The sequence below is a fragment of the Thunnus thynnus genome, chromosome 12 (genome assembly GCF_963924715.1).
Source record: "Thunnus thynnus chromosome 12, fThuThy2.1, whole genome shotgun sequence".
Classification (NCBI taxonomy): domain Eukaryota; kingdom Metazoa; phylum Chordata; class Actinopteri; order Scombriformes; family Scombridae; genus Thunnus; species Thunnus thynnus.
The window spans coordinates 17,684,077-17,701,184 of NC_089528.1; the positions used below are offsets into that span (position 1 = coordinate 17,684,077).

General features: G+C 39.4%; 2 protein-coding genes across 9 annotated transcripts; one reads left to right on the top strand and one right to left on the bottom strand.

Moving 5' to 3' along the window:
• Window positions 1–1,277: 1,277 nt before the first annotated feature.
• ripk1l (receptor (TNFRSF)-interacting serine-threonine kinase 1, like) lies at window positions 1,278–8,005 on the bottom strand. Of its 6 annotated transcripts, none has more exons than XM_067605995.1 (11): window positions 7,871–8,005; window positions 7,385–7,547; window positions 6,361–6,517; window positions 6,053–6,190; window positions 5,744–5,975; window positions 5,410–5,559; window positions 4,734–4,810; window positions 4,506–4,581; window positions 3,721–4,347; window positions 3,438–3,587; window positions 1,278–2,950 (listed from the first exon to the last, which is right to left on the bottom strand). In XM_067605995.1, exons 2-11 carry the CDS (start codon window positions 7,543–7,545, stop codon window positions 2,655–2,657), a joined length of 2,064 nt encoding a protein of 687 aa, XP_067462096.1. In that variant the 5' UTR covers window positions 7,546–7,547; window positions 7,871–8,005; the 3' UTR covers window positions 1,278–2,654. The 6 variants fall into 6 exon arrangements, with proteins under 6 accessions (XP_067462096.1, XP_067462093.1, XP_067462094.1 ...); XM_067605992.1 differs by having other exon boundaries at window positions 1,278–2,974; XM_067605993.1 differs by having other exon boundaries at window positions 4,497–4,581.
• Window positions 7,378–16,770, top strand: dusp22b (dual specificity phosphatase 22b). Of its 3 annotated transcripts, none has more exons than XM_067606000.1 (7): window positions 7,378–7,452; window positions 12,645–12,678; window positions 12,788–12,870; window positions 13,608–13,657; window positions 14,731–14,805; window positions 16,024–16,195; window positions 16,311–16,770. In XM_067606000.1, the coding sequence occupies exons 1-7, from the start codon at window positions 7,441–7,443 to the stop codon at window positions 16,449–16,451; spliced, it is 567 nt and encodes a 188-aa protein (XP_067462101.1). In that variant the 5' UTR covers window positions 7,378–7,440; the 3' UTR covers window positions 16,452–16,770. The 3 variants fall into 3 exon arrangements, with proteins under 3 accessions (XP_067462101.1, XP_067462102.1, XP_067462100.1); XM_067606001.1 differs by lacking the exon at window positions 7,378–7,452 and adding an exon at window positions 7,959–8,009; XM_067605999.1 differs by lacking the exon at window positions 7,378–7,452 and adding an exon at window positions 10,615–10,945.
• Window positions 16,771–17,108: the final 338 nt, after the last annotated feature.

Here is a 17,108-nt window from a genome sequence, read left to right on the forward strand (position 1 = left end):
GAAAATGGATGTAATTACAGTTAAGAAACAGGCATGTCTGTCCACATTGGTATCCCAGGACCTTATCATTAATCATTTATAACATGGGAGGATTCATTTTCTTGTGATTAGTGAAGGGATTATTAAACACACCAGGTAAAAAAGCAACAGCAGTAGCTGTTTGATTTGTAAAAACATGTAAGGCACAAATGTTCTTTTCAAAGGACTTGTGAAGATACTATCATCACATCTGTAATCCATTAAAGGGTCCATTAAAATGTGATTTCAAACAGTCTTTTCAATGACAACCATTAAAGTGAAAATTTTTCTGTTAGGTGTATTTGGAGGAGTTAAGGTTGATTATCTGGACAAACAAACTGTGGTTTAACTTTTACACTTGGGAATAATTATCCCTATATACTATGTAAAAAAAGTATTCAGACTATAGTCTTAGTTATTATATGCAGTTTTCTACAGTCCAGATTGTGATTTTAGTGTTACAATTTAATAGAGACAAAAATTAGGTTGAAACTATACACAGTGTATCTGACTCTATTGCAATCATTTATAAAAACAAGACTCAGGTTCAGATTTGGTGTTTTTACTGGGTGCTGAATTTGTGGATCAACTTGTTTCTGGCCCAATTTCATGGCTTCATTAAGTCGCTATGAAGGGCAATGTGCTTTTGAGTGACATATGCAATGTCCTAATTCCATACTAATTGTATACAATACTATACTAAATACTAATTGTCTCAATATACTGTTTTTGCAGTTAGTAAAAAAATAAATCACCAAACTTAAACTTCACAAACAAACGTGTATTTGTGAAGTTTAACTTGTATGTGTATCTGTCATGTATCTAACTGTCCAATGATTTTATAGGTTTTATATGGTGTCGTTTTGTTTTCTGAGGTGTTCACAAAGCTGTTTTACCACCATCCACAATTTGTTTTAATTTTTTCCAGCTGTGAGCAGCTTCTCAGTTGCCTTTAAACACTCCAACACACTCAAAGCACTTTTAAGTATGCCCACTGACCTTTTTGTATAGTTTATTTTGACACTTTTCCACTGTGAACGCACTACATACAGAGGCTACAGTCTGGATCTAGTTGAAATTTAGTATAGAAGCGACAGCCCTGCAATTGTCTTCATGTTTTTAAGCATACAGTACATTGATATTTACTAACTCATTGCAGGGGATAACAAATGCAATCTGAACGAAATACTAAACTAGAAACAATAACAGGTTGTGTGGTGCAATCTATAAAATACATGAAATACACATTCACTTTGGAATTTTAGGAACATTTGTAAACAGTTTATTCTGAATGTCATAATGGTTCTGCAGTGGATCTGGCTTTTGTAAGGCCTGTGGAGTGAGAATAGTTCAATGGAGGGTTTTTGGTAACACTACATGTCAGTCTGCTATTGTGCAGCGTGAACTACATCAACATTGTGAGAACTGGTATACAAAGTCACACTGTATGAAAAAGATCAAGACATGAAACCATCAACATTCAATCTTTACATACAATCTTTGGATTGCAAGAAATATTTCTTGTAATCCAAAACACTTGACACAGTACAGTAAAATGACTAAATGACAATAATCTGATATCATTGCAGGAAATCCACACACCGTAGATAATTAATAGTTCATGCACACGTAATTTGGGGAAATAACATTCTTTGGAAAACATAATCTATGGTAGGTCTTAGATTCAAAAGGAGTTAGGAGTTAAACTAACTTATGAACACATTGTATACTGACCCCTAATGGACACACAGATGACGACAATAATGTACATTATTTTTGAATATTCCATTATGGTTTTTATACAATCTGCATTTATTTTTTTCACCTATAACTCATAATGTTTTCAGCTTCTCTGGGGTTCATTGACCTTACAGACCTTACTTGTTCTGTGATTGAAGTTTGTTTTTAGCTGGAATAAATGTTTAGCGTACACCATTTGATTGCCCCTGAATATGACTTCATTATTTTGCTACAGCTACAGTAACTGTGTACAAACTCAATGGCTTTTACATAATGTCATCACAAAGTACAATTTCTGAAAGCACGTTTGACAGTGTAGTAAAAAGATTACTTGTTTATAATTCTCATTTTGACTCTTCATATCCACTGGCAGATGGATAAGAAAAACTCATTATTTAGGTCATTATCACTTTATAGTAAATTAGAAAATAAACAATGATTTTGTCATTTCTGTAACAAGAAAAACTTCCTCTGAAACTGGTCAGTTCAACTTGAAACTTTCAACTCTACTGCTCATATAGATAAGTTTGGCAGAAGAAAATGATGCAGTAATTTGAAAATGCAATTGAACTGTCACACATAAGTGTTGAGAAGGCATTAAAAGAGAATGTCTCTATGAAAACAGCAAGTTATAAATGACATCTTCCAGTGCCTTAGGCAGCACAAATGAAATTTCATTTACCTCTAATGTATTTGGGGGCAGTATAAAGACGATATCTCAAAACCTCAGCACATAAAATCAACACTATCTGCACGGCTGGAAACCAATAAAAGATGTTTTTGAGTGATTTGGTTTAACTAACCCCTTAAATACATTATAGTTTGGAGATGTGGCCATCATAATCAGAAAGTCATTTGGAGGGAATGTGGGAAATCTGCCAAGTGAACCAAGTTTATCAGATCAAGGAGGAACAACCGCAGTTGTCCAATATTTTCTGGATGACATCTACCTTTATTTTGCCTTCCAGAGCTCGACACAGCTTCCCAATTGTACAGCCAATACTTCCCTCCTTCATTTTCCAGCGCTCCAGCATCTGGTGCACCATCTCTGGTAGGCCATCAAGGTAGTAGTCATGCTCAATGGTCTCTATTTCCACACTGGTCAGACCCAGGCTCCGTGCACAACGCTTCCATTTGTTCCCGATGTTGTCCCTCAGCAGATCCAGGTGCTCTTCGGTCACAGCGTGGTCCTCTAAATGAAATGGTGAAGGTAAATCTAGTAAGTGAGCAATAAATGGGAAACAAAATCAACTCTAATGTGAGATTGGTTGAAGTTTAACATTAATTGTTGAACTAGAAATTATTGTTTAACTATTTGAAACTTGCTGTGGCTCTCACCTGGCCCCCATATTGCATGATACAGTAAGCCTGCTGTATGTATTACTGCTTATGAATGACTGGTAGAGCTGAAATGACTAGTGGATTAATTTGTTTGATTTGAGTTGATAGACAGAAAATTAATTAAACACTGTTTTGATATTCAAATAATTGTTTTAGTGATTTTTTCAAGCAAAAATACACAACATTTTCTGATTTCAGCTTCTCAAATTTAAGTATTTTATGCTTCTCTTCATTATATATGATAGCAAACTGAATATCTTTGGTTTTAGGACTGTTGGTCAGACAAAATAAAAAATCTATTCATTGATATAAATCAATATTTAACTGTTATAGTTTACCATATTTCTGAATGGCTTCTTTGATTGGAGAGTTAGCTGAGCTGCTAGCAGCTGAAGATAATGAACTATGGGAAGACTCGTAACCTAGGATACTCAGCGTGTTGTTGTTGCCAATCTGGATGCCCCTGGCATTCTTAATGTAAAGAGATGCTGGAACAAAAAACAAACAAACAAACACATATAAATAGTCATTCCAGCACATGCCAGTCAAAGGTGACAGAAGCAGCTGTTAACAAGTCAGAGATTGCTGAAGGAATGCTTCATCAAACATGTTTGTATGTACCTGGATCTTGTAGCGAGGCACCTTTGGAAGGGGTAAAGAGACGCCCAGGAGTGATATCAGGGGCACCTGTATCAGACACTGGGTAAACTGGCCAGGACTGTTGGCGGTCATAGTGGGAATATGGATGTTGCTGGTTAAAGTGGGATAGAGAAGGGGTGCTGGCAGACATAGGTAAGTGGGATGCAGTGGGTGTGGAGGAAGACATGGACTCATGGAGACCAGCAGTAGGGCGATACCAAGTCTCTTCCTGGCTGGTTGGCTGCACTGCTTCAGCTTTTGTCCAGGAATGGACAGAGGAAACAGAAGAGGGTCTGTCTTGTTCTGGTTGCCTAACAGTATTATCTGAAATGCTGAAGTAGTTTGGCAGGAAGTTATTGTACTGATGGAAGCCGTTGGCAGGGTCAGGCTGGTTCTCATTGTTATAGCTGCCGTAGATGTGGTACTTCAACTCCCGATCTAGTTTCTCCTCAACAGCTGAAGGGCTGCTGGCTACCTTTGCGTCTGTCTGAATCTCGGGCTCCACTGACTCCATAGGTGGGTGGCATTGGATGCAATGCAGGTCCTCAATACTAGCTTCAACTGGCACAGATACATTTCTGTCTGAACTCATCAAAGGAGCTGGGCAGTCTGGAAGGTGAGAAAAGAAGTTGATACAATAGAGCTACTCAATCCAACAATTTCTCAAGCTTTCAGAGCATTTACAACATTTAATGTAATAGCATGCAGCAAAAGGTGGACATTAGAGAGTGTATTTCCAGGACATCAAGATTACCAACCATGCTCACCTGCCGAAATACATTCACGGGTCATTGATAAAGACTTCATCTTCTCAACAAATTCTTCTGGGCCTTCATATGAGTCCTGCGTAAAAATGACATGAAGATTCATGATATAATGTACTTGGAATCGCTGTTTGTCTTGCTTCAATTTCACTTCAAAATCTATAACTTAGTGTCTTCACTGTGCATACAAGACAAGATTATAACATCAACTCCTAGAGCAAATATATTTACCCTCAGAAGACGTAAGTCTGTCTCTACATATGGTTCAAGCTTTTCCATGTAGAAAGGAAGAAATAAGTCATAGCCCTCTGCAAAAAAAAAAAGGGAGGGGGGGGGGGGGGGGGGGAGAAGAGTGAGAAGACAGTTTGCGTCATAGACTGAAGGAAAGAAAAACAAGAACATTTGTATGTGCTTGTCCTGCATATTGACAACTAACTACAGAACAACTGAGAGCAAAAACAATACACTGTTGTAAAAATCTTTTATGGAATTAAAGAACCACATATTCATCAAATAAGCTCAGAAAACGTCCAGAACCTTGAGATTATGGCAGAGATACTGATAATAAAATCCCTAAAGTTTTTACTGTACATTTTCAAAAACAGATATTATTATAGAAGCAGCTTGCATTTTCTAATTTATAAAAAATACATTTCAATATTTTAACCTTTCATTCAATAACAGCAATAATTAAGCTTGTTATGACAGTGCTGTAATACTCATTTTCAGGATGCAGATTAGCTGTGGAGTAACTAACAGAGATTAAATAAAATGTTTGGTTCCATTAGCTCTCACATACATGTTTTGCATTACTGGACAATATCATGTTCCACTGATACACACTGGACCACATACTTCATTCCTTATAATACACACACACACACACACACACACACACAAAGCATACCTTTAAATGTCGGCCTTTTCTGTGGACTGCCATCCCAGCATCTCTTCATTAGGTCAGTTATCTCTGTAGGAGTGTTCTCTGGAATAAGGTTCTCTGCTGGTCTTTCACCATTACGGACACACTGGCTGATATGGTCTTCACTCCTGGCATCTGGACATAAAAAGATACTTACTTTGGATGCCTGCATGCCTTTTACCAAAATTTAAGCCATTTAGTTAACGGTTATGAATGTGGCATTATGACAATAATCCAGACGCTGCTACATTATTTCATGGTCAATCTGATAAATCAATACAATATGTCTTGTTCAGCAGGTTTTGGCATCCCAACTCACTTGGATATGGCTCTTCGCCTGTGAGGATGACCCAAACCACAATTGCAAAGCTGTAGACGTCAGACTTCTCAGTGGAGGCTGTATGTATACTCTCCAGGTGCTCAGGAGCCATGTAGCTCAGTGTCCCTGCACCTCTCGCCCCGGCTGTTCTGCCCATACGACTCTTCCTGCGAGACTCCTCCTTTGTGAGTTTGCTCCATGTGTGGCAGGTGGCCAGGCCGAGGTCTGCAATCTAGAAAGCACAGGGAAAACATGCTTAGATTATCATGATAGTATATGCGGTTTCGTGGGTCACAGAGTGCAATATACCTTGATGTGAAAATCCTTGTCCACTAGAATGTTTTCTGGCTTGAGGTCCTTGTGTATGACGTGTTTGTCTGTAAGGTACACCATCCCTTCCAAAATCTCCAAGATTATTCTGCCTTTGATGGACATTGGCACAGAGACCTAAGAACCGAGAAAAATATTAATTAAAAAGTATTAATCATTCACTTCATATGAAAAGTACCCTAATGTGAGTTATTTAAAGCTGCAAACTGTGTACAGTATGAAAAGTAGAAGATGGACATTCATTAATCTTTCCCTTTTCAGTGTGATTAGATATTAAACCTACTGACCTGCTCAAGCATGGCAAACAGGTTGCCCCTGGGGATGAGTTCCAAGACTAAGGAGCAGTCTCTATCCTCCATAATCACACCCAGCAACTTGACCACACGCTCATGGTTCAGGCTTGCCATAATGTTCCCCTCCTCCAGCAGCGACCTTTTACTATCGCTGGAAAGTATAGTAAATAAAATGAAAGCCAGACATGGTATAGTACAAGTGATAAAGTGAGCATCATGTTAAGTCAAGGCAAGACATACGGATGCACAGATAAAATACACTGAATCGGTTTGAGCCATTGTTTGAGCAGATCAGGTGTCAGTCATGATGTGACTGATCCACATCAAATACAGCTTTTTTTAAAAAATGTCATAAAATGTTGTGTTTGCGCTCTCTGTTACAGTTTTTCAGACAAGGCTGCCTGTAAACTCAGTTGTTAGTGCCACAGAAATCCCTGCCCTAATGTTACTGTACATACAGTATTACTAAAATGAGTTTCATGCAGTGCAGTACAGATTTAAAATGTAGGGAAAAAAGAGCACTTGTACTGGATCAGTGGTCAGTATCTGCAGGTATCCATAGCTATAGATCCTGTATTAGGAGAGAAACACCTGGATTGGTGCATCCCTTGCAGGACACATGGGACATGTGAATGTGAAATCAAATGGCCATATCAAGGCAGCAATAAAAATATGGATGTACTTTTTGTAGGAAATGATGTAAATCTAAATATTGCAGAAAAGTTGAGTATGGGTCATGTCTGAAAAACGGATGTTGGACCCACATCCGCATTTCTGATGAACAGACTGTTCTCTTTATAGAAAGCAGTGCATTAGGAGTGGCTAGACATGTTGTTATAATATCAATTATAAACTTACAACGATAGTGTAAATTCTTTCCTGCAACAGTGAAAACATCACCGAGCTGTGTGGAGAGTCTGCCTGAAGTGTCCTGCTCGACACATGATTTAAGTTAGTATTTAATCGTAGGGGAATACCCGGCACAGTCCTTACAGTAACAGAGACACAAACAACTCACTCATTGCGAAGAGGGCCTGTATACATAGTCTTCAACACCACCTGGCCGAGGGTCGCATGGTAGCACAGGTAAACTTCTCCAAATCCTCCGTAATCCAGGGCCTCTTTTTTGATTAGATCAGTCGATCTCATATGAAGTGAAGAGTCTGGCGCGGTGGCCATCCCTGAGTAGAAGTCACATTTTAACAGCTTGACGAGACAGAGCTCAGAAAAAAACTCATAACACAATGGATAAAACCTGTTAGCTGTCACAAAGCAAATGCAAATAAGCTGAGCAGACGGATGAAATGAGCAAAGGGGGGAACTCAGTCATCCAGAAACATGAAAACATGTCGACACACTCACGTCAGTCACGTCTAGCTAAGTTTCAGAAACAACACAAACTTTGCGTTAGCTAGCCCTCGTAACCAAACTCTTCACCCGAAAAAAGCAACATTATACGCGGCATTTGCTTTCAATAACATCGACACTGGAGTAAATGGGTTACCAAAAGTGATGTAAAGTCCAAGTAGGGCACTTTATTTGTAGTTCCGGGAATTTCTCGACGTCCAACTGAAATTAAGTGAAACCGGACAGACGACATAAAAACTACAAACAGCCCTACAAATCGATACCAGAGCAGGATGGTAAGCAGCTACAGGCTTCCGTGGCCGAAAAGGCTTAAACATTTCATAATGGAGAACTTCATAATGCAGGATGCCAATTTATAGCCATTTCTTTACTAACTTTATCTCAAATGGGTTTGTAAAACACATAATTCCTCTGGTCCTCTGCACCATTGTGAATCTTGTCGTGTGGCACTGTCGCCACCTACTGGCGACATTTATTATTACAGACTAAATAACCACAAATCACCACTGTAGTACAACACCTGTACATCCATTTAAGATTTGAGGGTGATATTGTCTCCATTGATACTGATCTCCAGACAGTTTCATCTTTATATCAGCCAGGACTAAAACTGTTAAAGAAAACGGAAGAATAATGAAGAAAACTAGAATTATTTGATGTTTTGGAAGCACAATGATAAATCAATTTCCCATCATTATTAATTAAAGCAGCACAGCTAACATAGCATCCTTGCATAATTTAAAAAGGTACAGATTCATTGATAAAACAAGCGTTTAAGTGAAACTAGAGTGGGAAACCACCTAAATTGTAGCCTCTGACAGCGTGGGCGATGTATGACATGTAGACCTACATTTTGGGCAGCCTATCTGTGAAGACTCACACTATAAATTCCTCCTTTTGCACACTAAAGCCACAACAAAGCAGTATCATATTTACCTGTCTTGTTGTCTCGGTTTTCTGGTTTGCATTTTCTTTTTCTATAATTCACACTTATTGCTGGTAATCTTCAGGTCGTTCTCCTCGGCCCCACTCACTTCACAGTTCAGTGAAGTGAGTGCAATCGACCAAACAAACAAAAAAATCTATGAATAATATTAGTCAATTTACATTAAAACTACTTTCATCTACAATTAAAATAGTTTGAAAAATAATTTTGATGACCTGTGGTGAGATCTGTGGTCATACCTGTTGTGATTAAGTGTGCATTATCACTCATCTTAGGCAACAGTTGTTTACACATATTTTGTATGATACATGAGTACAGTTATTCCAAGTATTCAACTAGGAGGCAATGGTCATTTTAGACAAATTCATCACTAAACTTTTAAGATGGAACGTTCTTTAAACACACTGTTAAATCTTGAAACTGAAACTGAAACAACAGGCATGAAGAGCAGGCGTATTCTCCAGTTCACACCATGTGTTTCAAATCCTGGTGGCGATACACAAGACCATCTCACTATGTAAAACACTGCGTGTAGCTGAGTGTCGCCTGCAGATGCCTCCTTACATTAGAGTTGCAGTCTGGTGGTCAAACACTACCCGACATAGAACAACAACAACAGATCACCAGAAAGTTAAACCAAATGGGGCCTGTGGTGTAGTGTGGTGTTCTGTCAATTTGGGGCAGTGGGTAGCAGTACTTCCTGTTGATGTTCTTTAGGATGTGAAGATAACCAGTACAGAACTGGCAGGTGCCATCATTTAACAGTTTGATCTTATCAGTTTTCTGTACAACTGCCTGGCTCTTAACAGAGTCACTTGTGTCCTGCTGTAAGGTGGTAGGTGCACTTCTCATTTTTGGTGGCAAAAATACAATGTAGTCATTTAACAGAGTGCACAGGATCTGGCACCAATGAGTCTGTGATGCCATAGATGTTACAGCTTCACAGGACTCAGATTGACTGCCTAGTCATGGGGGAGGATGATAGTCCAGTGTTCTTTTACAGTGTTGTTCATCCACGCATTATCCTGCGAGGTTAATGTAACAGCATCCAGCTCTAGTAGTGGTGCTGTCCTTCCTTCCCATCCCAGCAACCAGATTCATTTCTCTGCTTCTGAGAAACTGTTTACATAATTCGCAAAGGATTGCAACAGTCACGGACAAGGTACAGTAGCTGGCCCCACTGCTGGTAGCCTATAGCAGAGGATGCGATACAACCTTACACAACCTTTCCTCATTCTGCCCCATGCATCAGCACAGAGATTTGGGGTGAAGAGGCACAGTTAAAGATGGTTGTGGGGCCTATAAGACAAACCTGTTTCCTAGAAAATACATTAATGTACAACTAAATTGCAACAGCAAATATAATCATGTATTTGGGAAGTTGCAAAAATGTTGATACTGAAAATGAGGGAAATGTTCAGAGGCCATGTAGTTATTTTTAGGAAGTATTAGTTCCTCTCTTCCTGTGGTGGTGTACTTGGATTAGGAAGTACATGTCTGCAGCAAAAGCCCATAGACTCTTCCTCTCCTGACAATGGCTGGAAAGCATGAATTAACTAACTTCATTTCATTAAAACAGTGCTCATAAGAGTTATTAGCTCTTCAGCATTTAGGCAACGACTATCTCTGAAACCCATCTCTCTTATCACTTTGCATATAATGCACAAATTACAATATGTTGTGAATTATATCAAAATCTTGCCCCAAAAGCTAATCATGATCTGACTATCTGTGCTATTTATTTTTTTAAAAGACCACAAAAAATGGTTATTTGATATCTGCCACACTCCTGTTCTATTTTCCATAGTGACTTTGTCATCCAGCTCACTTGAGTAACCGGCCACTGTATTAATCTTCAAGTGCTTGGCTAATTTTGTTCTGGTATGTAGACACTTGTGTTGTCAAAGTTTATTTTAGGGTTAGGCATTTGCTTTCGTAAAGCCAGGGGACAGCCTATGGATATTCTCATCATATCTAACTATAAGTCCAAGGTAGGTTTGGTCCACACTTATTATATCCAAAAGCCGCGTTCCTTACATTGGCAAACTACAAATCCCAGCATTCAACACGGGGAGTTTGGGCAGCACTGCTCGACTCTCTCGGGCGCGGAGCTGCTGCTTGTTAGGCGCCCCTACAGCGGGATTGGGAAGCCGTCACGGAACTGACTGGATACTCATTTTTACCAACAAGGAAATACAGCGCAGCATTTTAGTCCATTAGTCCTTTCTGTGGTCGTTTTTCAACATGGGTAATGGCATTAATAAGGTATGATTTTCATCTGTTGCATGCGCTTTACTCTGGAGTGCCCACACGACTGGTATCCTGTGATTGGAGTGTCAATAGAGTCTCTTGACATATTTAGGATTTTTTAAAATCACAATAAAAAGTTGCGTCTCTTTGCGTAGTTTTACAAGATATATAGGCTTGACGTGACGTCTGTTCAAAAGAATTAACCATAACCCTTTTAACTTAGGTGGTCTAAATATGCATGTTTAACGTATTTTACCTTTACCTGTTTTACCTGATCACTTATTCAGCTAGTCACATGATCACAGGTGCAGAATTTAACCATTGGCAAATAACATATTTTGGTGATTTTTCTAATTGAAAAGATGCAAACACAGCTTCTCTAGGCCAGTGCTTCTCAAAGTGGGGTCCGGGGACCCCCAGGAGTCCTTTAGGGGGTTCCAGAGGGTCCCCAGAAAAAAGGGGATAATCTATTTTCATTATAATTCCATCCATAACTAAGACAATGACAGAATGTATGACTATTTTGGTTATGGGTTTCATACACGTTCTGTAATAAAACATTGTAAAGTAAAAATCTTATCAGATGGAAGTCCCTGGTCTAATTTGTGTCAGTTTAGGGGTCCTTGATGTGAAAAAGTTTGAGAACCACTGCTCTAGGATATGGAACATAAAACACAATATTTTCAGCAAACATTAATGCATAGTTACTTGTAATGTCATAAATTGAATAAAAGTTAAACAAAATCATTGTAGCATCTGTAATAGTTTGGGCCCCTACAGTACTTAGTAACACCGCCTCTTGCAGATATCACAGCTTACAAACGTTTTTTTGCAGCCAGCTAAAAATCTTTCAATTCTTGTATTTGGGATTTCCTCCCATTCTTCTTTGCAAAAGGCTTCTAGTTCTGCAATATTCTTGGCCCTGTTAGGATTAGTTAGCCTGTTAAATCCGCCTGCAGGTTTTTTGCAGTCAAATGGAGGTTTTGATTTGCCTTTATGAGCAGCATACGAGCAGTTCTTTCCAAGAGTTTTCTTGGTCTTCCAGATCTCATCTTGACCTCCACAGTTCCCCTAAACTGCCACTACATTTCACACTGTGGAAACTGCAAGCTGACAACACTTTACTATCTTCTTGTAGCCGTCCTCTGCATCGTGGGCTTCGAGAACTTTCATTTTCAGAGTCTTACACAGCTGCTTAGAGGAACTCATGGTTGCTGAGTGTTCGCACAAGATTTAAAAAGTCAGAGTATTTGTAAAGCTTTGAAATTGGTACAAGCTGACATTTCCCAATGACAATCATTGACATGCCTGAGGCCTAACAAGCAGATTAAGGTCTGAGACCTTTTAAAAAGAATCTGAGACTTCGGAACTCCTAGGGTGCCCAAACTTTTGCACCGTCCACAATGATGTTTTTATTTTTGTTCAGTATATGACATAAAAAGCAACTCTGCAGTAATGTTTGCTGAAAACATTGTGTTTTAGGTTCCATATCCTAGGGAGACTGTGTTTACATCTTTTCAATTAAAAAAATCACCAAAATATGTTATTTATCAAAGTGTGCCCAAATTTTTACATACCACTGTAGTTACTGTATATCTAATAATCACCTTATATCCATGGTGATATTTTGAGTCAGCTGTTGTACCACTTCACTACATCAATGATGCTTTCACCATGTCTGCTTCAAATGTGTGCATATTCTCTGTCCTTATAGGTCCTGCCTGACTTATACTTGGGAAATTTCAAAGGTGAGTATAAGTGTATTTTTTTGTCAGTTTAATTTTGTTCTTAATTAGACTATATGACAGAACATTACATGAGAACATGTTTGTGGTGTTCTTTTTTTTTGTATGTCAGATGCAAGAGACCGAGAACTGTTAGCCAGAAACAACATCACACACATCCTGTCCATTCATGACAGTGCAGCTCCTATCCTCCAGGTGAGAAGCTTTCAGCATCTAACGTCTTTGCTCCCTCTTGCATCTATGAGTGCATATCTTAAGTTTCTCATAAATTTTTAAGCAGAGTAATCGAGCTGGCTAAAGAGATCTGATTGGCTTAGACCCTCAAGGTGTATTAGTACAGTGCGCATGACTTGTACTCTGAAACACTCTATAGACCGGTCTGTCAGGTTGATCAGGAAGAGTGCCCCTTCTTGAATAAATAGTTGTCAGAGCAGAACAAGTAAACAAAAAAACAGAGAGTTTCTTACTTGTGATTCTTAAATCATGAAAAATGCCAGTCAACAACAGTTGGTTTGGTCAGTGTGCTGAATTTTGTGCATGTGTAGGTTTGAGAGTAGGCGGTTGTTCTTGCTTCAGCCAGTGTGGACTGGGCAGTTTTGCTTCATTATTATTTTTTGAAGGCTATTGATTTTGATGTGAAGTTACTCTAATAGCTGCAAGTAACAATGCACCTTCTGTTTTCAGTTTTGAAATAAAAGGGAACGTGAACAAACGTGACCACAAATCAGCTTACAATTGTAGCTTTTTTTTTCTTTCACAGACAGCAGCATTGCCTGTGTTCACCATCATCAACACGCACGTACTGAAACCTTACGAGTGTTCATGTGCGGTGGTGGTGGTGGTGGTGTACATTACCTGCTGTTCATGGATTTGTGTTAAATGCATTCCAACAAGTGTATGCTGACAGGTAACTACTATACTTTGTCCCTCAGGAGATGACCTATCTCTGCATTTCAGCTGCTGACCTGCCCACACAAAACCTGTAAGTACCAAAATGTGCAGCACAGCAACACAGCACAGAACAATGAGAGAGAGAGAGAGAGAGAGAGAGAAGAGAGAGAGAGAGAGAGAGAGAGAGAGAGAGAGAGAGAGAGAGAGAGAGAGAGAGAGAGACAGAGAGAGAGAGAGAGAGACAGAGAGAGAGAGAGAGAGACAGAGAGAGAGACAGAGAGAGAGACAGAGAGAGAGAGAGAGAGAGTACCACAACCATTTGAGGCTGCACAGTGTGGGCGTCTGAGGTTCATTTTCTTCAAGCTAACGTGTAAATGATATGCTTTCACAAGCTCACAACATTCAACTGTGAACTTACTCGTTGACTAGATCACAGTAACACAGCTGGATGGTGCATGGTTGTTTTTTGATGTGAACACACAATCTGTACAAACACATCCCAGTTGTTTTACATGTGATGTGAGAGACTGGGGTGGTGCATTTTATCATCAAGGGATGCCCTGGTTTGGACACACATAAACACATCCAAACACACACACACACACACACACACACATACAAATCTTTTGTGGCCAAATTCACATTTCAGGCGGCCTTTTAGCAGGAAGGAAGTCTCGCAGCTCAGTTCTGCAGTTTTAGCATGATGATTGGTGCTATGTCTCTATTTATATGTACCCCCTCTTCACACACTCACTATAGCCGTGAACATTTGCACACACACGCACACTAATGCTCCTGTCACTTTTGCTGGCCCTGTTGCCTCATGCCTCTAAAGTTCAGAGTGGTGTTGGAAATGTGAAATATGACACCAACTATCTCAAACCTGAGATGAGCACACCCTCATCCTGATCTGTCCAGGATAAGAAATTAGAGGGTTTGACAAGTCAGGTGCAAAAACATACACACACCACATGCAAAAAACACACACATACTGTTGACAACCAGTTCCTTGCTCTTCTTTAGATTCATATAGGACCTGTAAGTGTCAGTGAAGACAAAATAACAGCACGTAGTCACATCTTTTCCTGCAGTTCTTGCTGCATTCTCATAATGGTTTATTGTGGTCATGACCTATTGTAACATGCGTTTTCTTATGCTCCACAGGACGCAGCACTTTAAACAAAGTATTATGTTCATGCACGAGTCCCGCCTGAAAGGAGAAGGCTGTCTCGTTCACTGGTGAGAGAAAAACTGCTTGTTGTATCTTCACCTCAGTGCTAGAATCAAGGTTTGCTCATACGGGCTATTGAAACCAGATATCGTGTTTAAGCACGTGAACTCGACAGATTTCTTCCGTCTCTCTTATAATACAGTCACAGAAATGCTGAAATATAAATGTACAGTTCTGAAAAATAACTGAGATCAACCGAGCACACAAGTGAAGCCATGTGTAACTGCAGCACAGAGGAGATGAAATGATAAGCAAAAGCCTATTCTTGAACTTCCCAAAACAGAGTACAGTAACAAGACCACATTGTGTGTGTCGTGGGGTAGCTGACCATATGTTCACAGGGGAAAGTTATATTTGGTTAGACAGGGTCTTCTCAGAAAACAAGGGGAACAAATGTGTATTTATAAGATTTGCATTGCCCAAACTTTCATCACTCAATATGTCTCAGCCAAAGAATTCAAATGCATTAAAATATATAATTTATAATGTGTGTATTTAATAAGTGACTGCACCTCACTCCCCTTGTTTTACCTCCTAATTCTTGCCTGTAGTCTGGTTGGTGTCACTGCTGTAGATATATAATCTGATAGTTATTACCGCTAAATCATTGGGCTTATTTACATGATCTCCAGTCCTGACAGGTGAGAAGGCTAGATGTTTACAACTTTGAGCTCTCATACTGTACGTTTACATGCACATTAGTATCCAGGTTTTGATTGTTTTCATACAATATTCAGGATATGTTGTTCACATGAAATATAGAGAAATCTGGTTATTCATATTCCTGTTTGCATGGCTTTAATATTGTCCTGGTTTTCTGCATTGGTGCAGGTGTGACTTTTCCACATCTAGCAAATCTGTCATTACTGCACCAACTAAGTTAGCTCAACAGTTAAGGATGACCTCAGTTTAGTTTCTGGCGACCTGGACCACTCTGCTAGATTTAGCTTCTCCCTCTAACCTTTGGTACTAATCAGAAACCGGGATAAGATTTCTAACAAAATACTTTAGCTACCATTTTTAGATTTCTAAACCAGGATATGATGTTTACATGTAGAAACACTAAACCGGAAAAAAAACAACTGTGAAAAACCTAATCATAAGCAGGATGCTCCGATGTGAGTTGAAACTGAAAATGATGCTAATCATATAGTCTAACAGTTTAATTAAGTTAAATTCATGCATCTCACTCATCATATTCTTTGGCCATCCCTTTTTTCGTGCAGTTTGGCAGGTGTGTCCCGCAGTGTCACCTTGGTGGTAGCTTACATCATGACAGTGACAGGACTGGGTTGGCAGGAGGCACTGGCTGCGGTGAGGGTGGCCCGGCCCTGTGCTGGCCCCAACCTGGGCTTCCAGCGGCAGCTCCAGGAGTTCGAGGCTACTCAAGCTCATCAGGTCAGAAAACCACTGCATTACACAGTAGACTCAGATAGTACATTATCAGACTTGTACATAGTGTAAAAATCTTTACATTGTTATCAAAAGACAAACTTTTTTTCTTTTCCTGTAGTTCAGAGAGTGGCTACAGAAGGAATATAAGGACAACCCCTTCAATGATGAAGCTGATATACGTGACTTGCTTGCCAGAACCTCCAAAGTCAATGGGGGGGAGGTGGAAAAACAGGCATCTACCCCACCTGGAGGTATCTGAGATCTTTTACAGCTCAGCCTGGAGGCTTATACCACCTGGTCATGCTATATAAAGTATTCTGGACATATCTGGAAATCTAATGTGCTTTGGAGTGGACTACTTTCATGGCTACTGGAGTGATCATGTAGAGATCATGGACACGTACACTGGAGAGAGAGCCAGTTCAAATGAACAGCACATATTATTTTTTATCATTGATTAATTGATGTTTGTGCTGCTTCCTTTTTTTTCTAATTTAAAAATGTTGTGAACTGTGAGTTTTGTACGGTGTTGTTACGATTTCAAATTGTGAAATAAAATGAGTGAAGTGTTTTGTGAAGTTGTTAGTCGGTGGGCTGACATATTGAAGGTGATAAGACACTTTCTGTGCTGTGTTTACATCTCTGTTTCCTGGTTCTCTTCCTGTTTGTCTAATGTGCAAGGGAGGTCATGCATGGTGGCATCAAAAACACCAAGAGCACGTGCTTTTGTCACTCTTTCTGTCCAATTATCTTTAGAGACTATAAAGCAATAAATTCATAATACTTATTATATACAGAGATCCTCTTAAAACTATAGATAGCTGGGCATGCATGCGCATGTACAGCCACTGGAGGGCAGTAATACCAACAAAGTAGCCTTAAATATATGGTATTTTTTTTAATTCAACCCATGTGT

Bases quoted from the DNA above. Each gene is read 5' to 3' on its own strand.
- ripk1l (XM_067605989.1), bottom strand. From the start codon at position 7,545: ATGGCCACCGCGCCAGACTCTTCACTTCATATGAGATCGACTGATCTA. The intron at 6,518-7,384 runs GTGAGTTGTTTG...TATACTTTCCAG, and splicing joins ACAGGCCCTCTTCGCAATGA to CGATAGTAAAAGGTCGCTGC. The intron at 4,811-5,409 runs GTATGCTTTGTG...TTTTTTTTGCAG, and splicing joins GAAAAGGCCGACATTTAAAG to AGGGCTATGACTTATTTCTT.
- dusp22b (XM_067605999.1), top strand. From the start codon at position 10,925: ATGGGTAATGGCATTAATAAG. The intron at 12,871-13,607 runs GTGAGAAGCTTT...TTTGTCCCTCAG, and splicing joins GTGCAGCTCCTATCCTCCAG to GAGATGACCTATCTCTGCAT. The intron at 14,806-16,023 runs GTGAGAGAAAAA...TTTTTCGTGCAG, and splicing joins GAAGGCTGTCTCGTTCACTG to TTTGGCAGGTGTGTCCCGCA.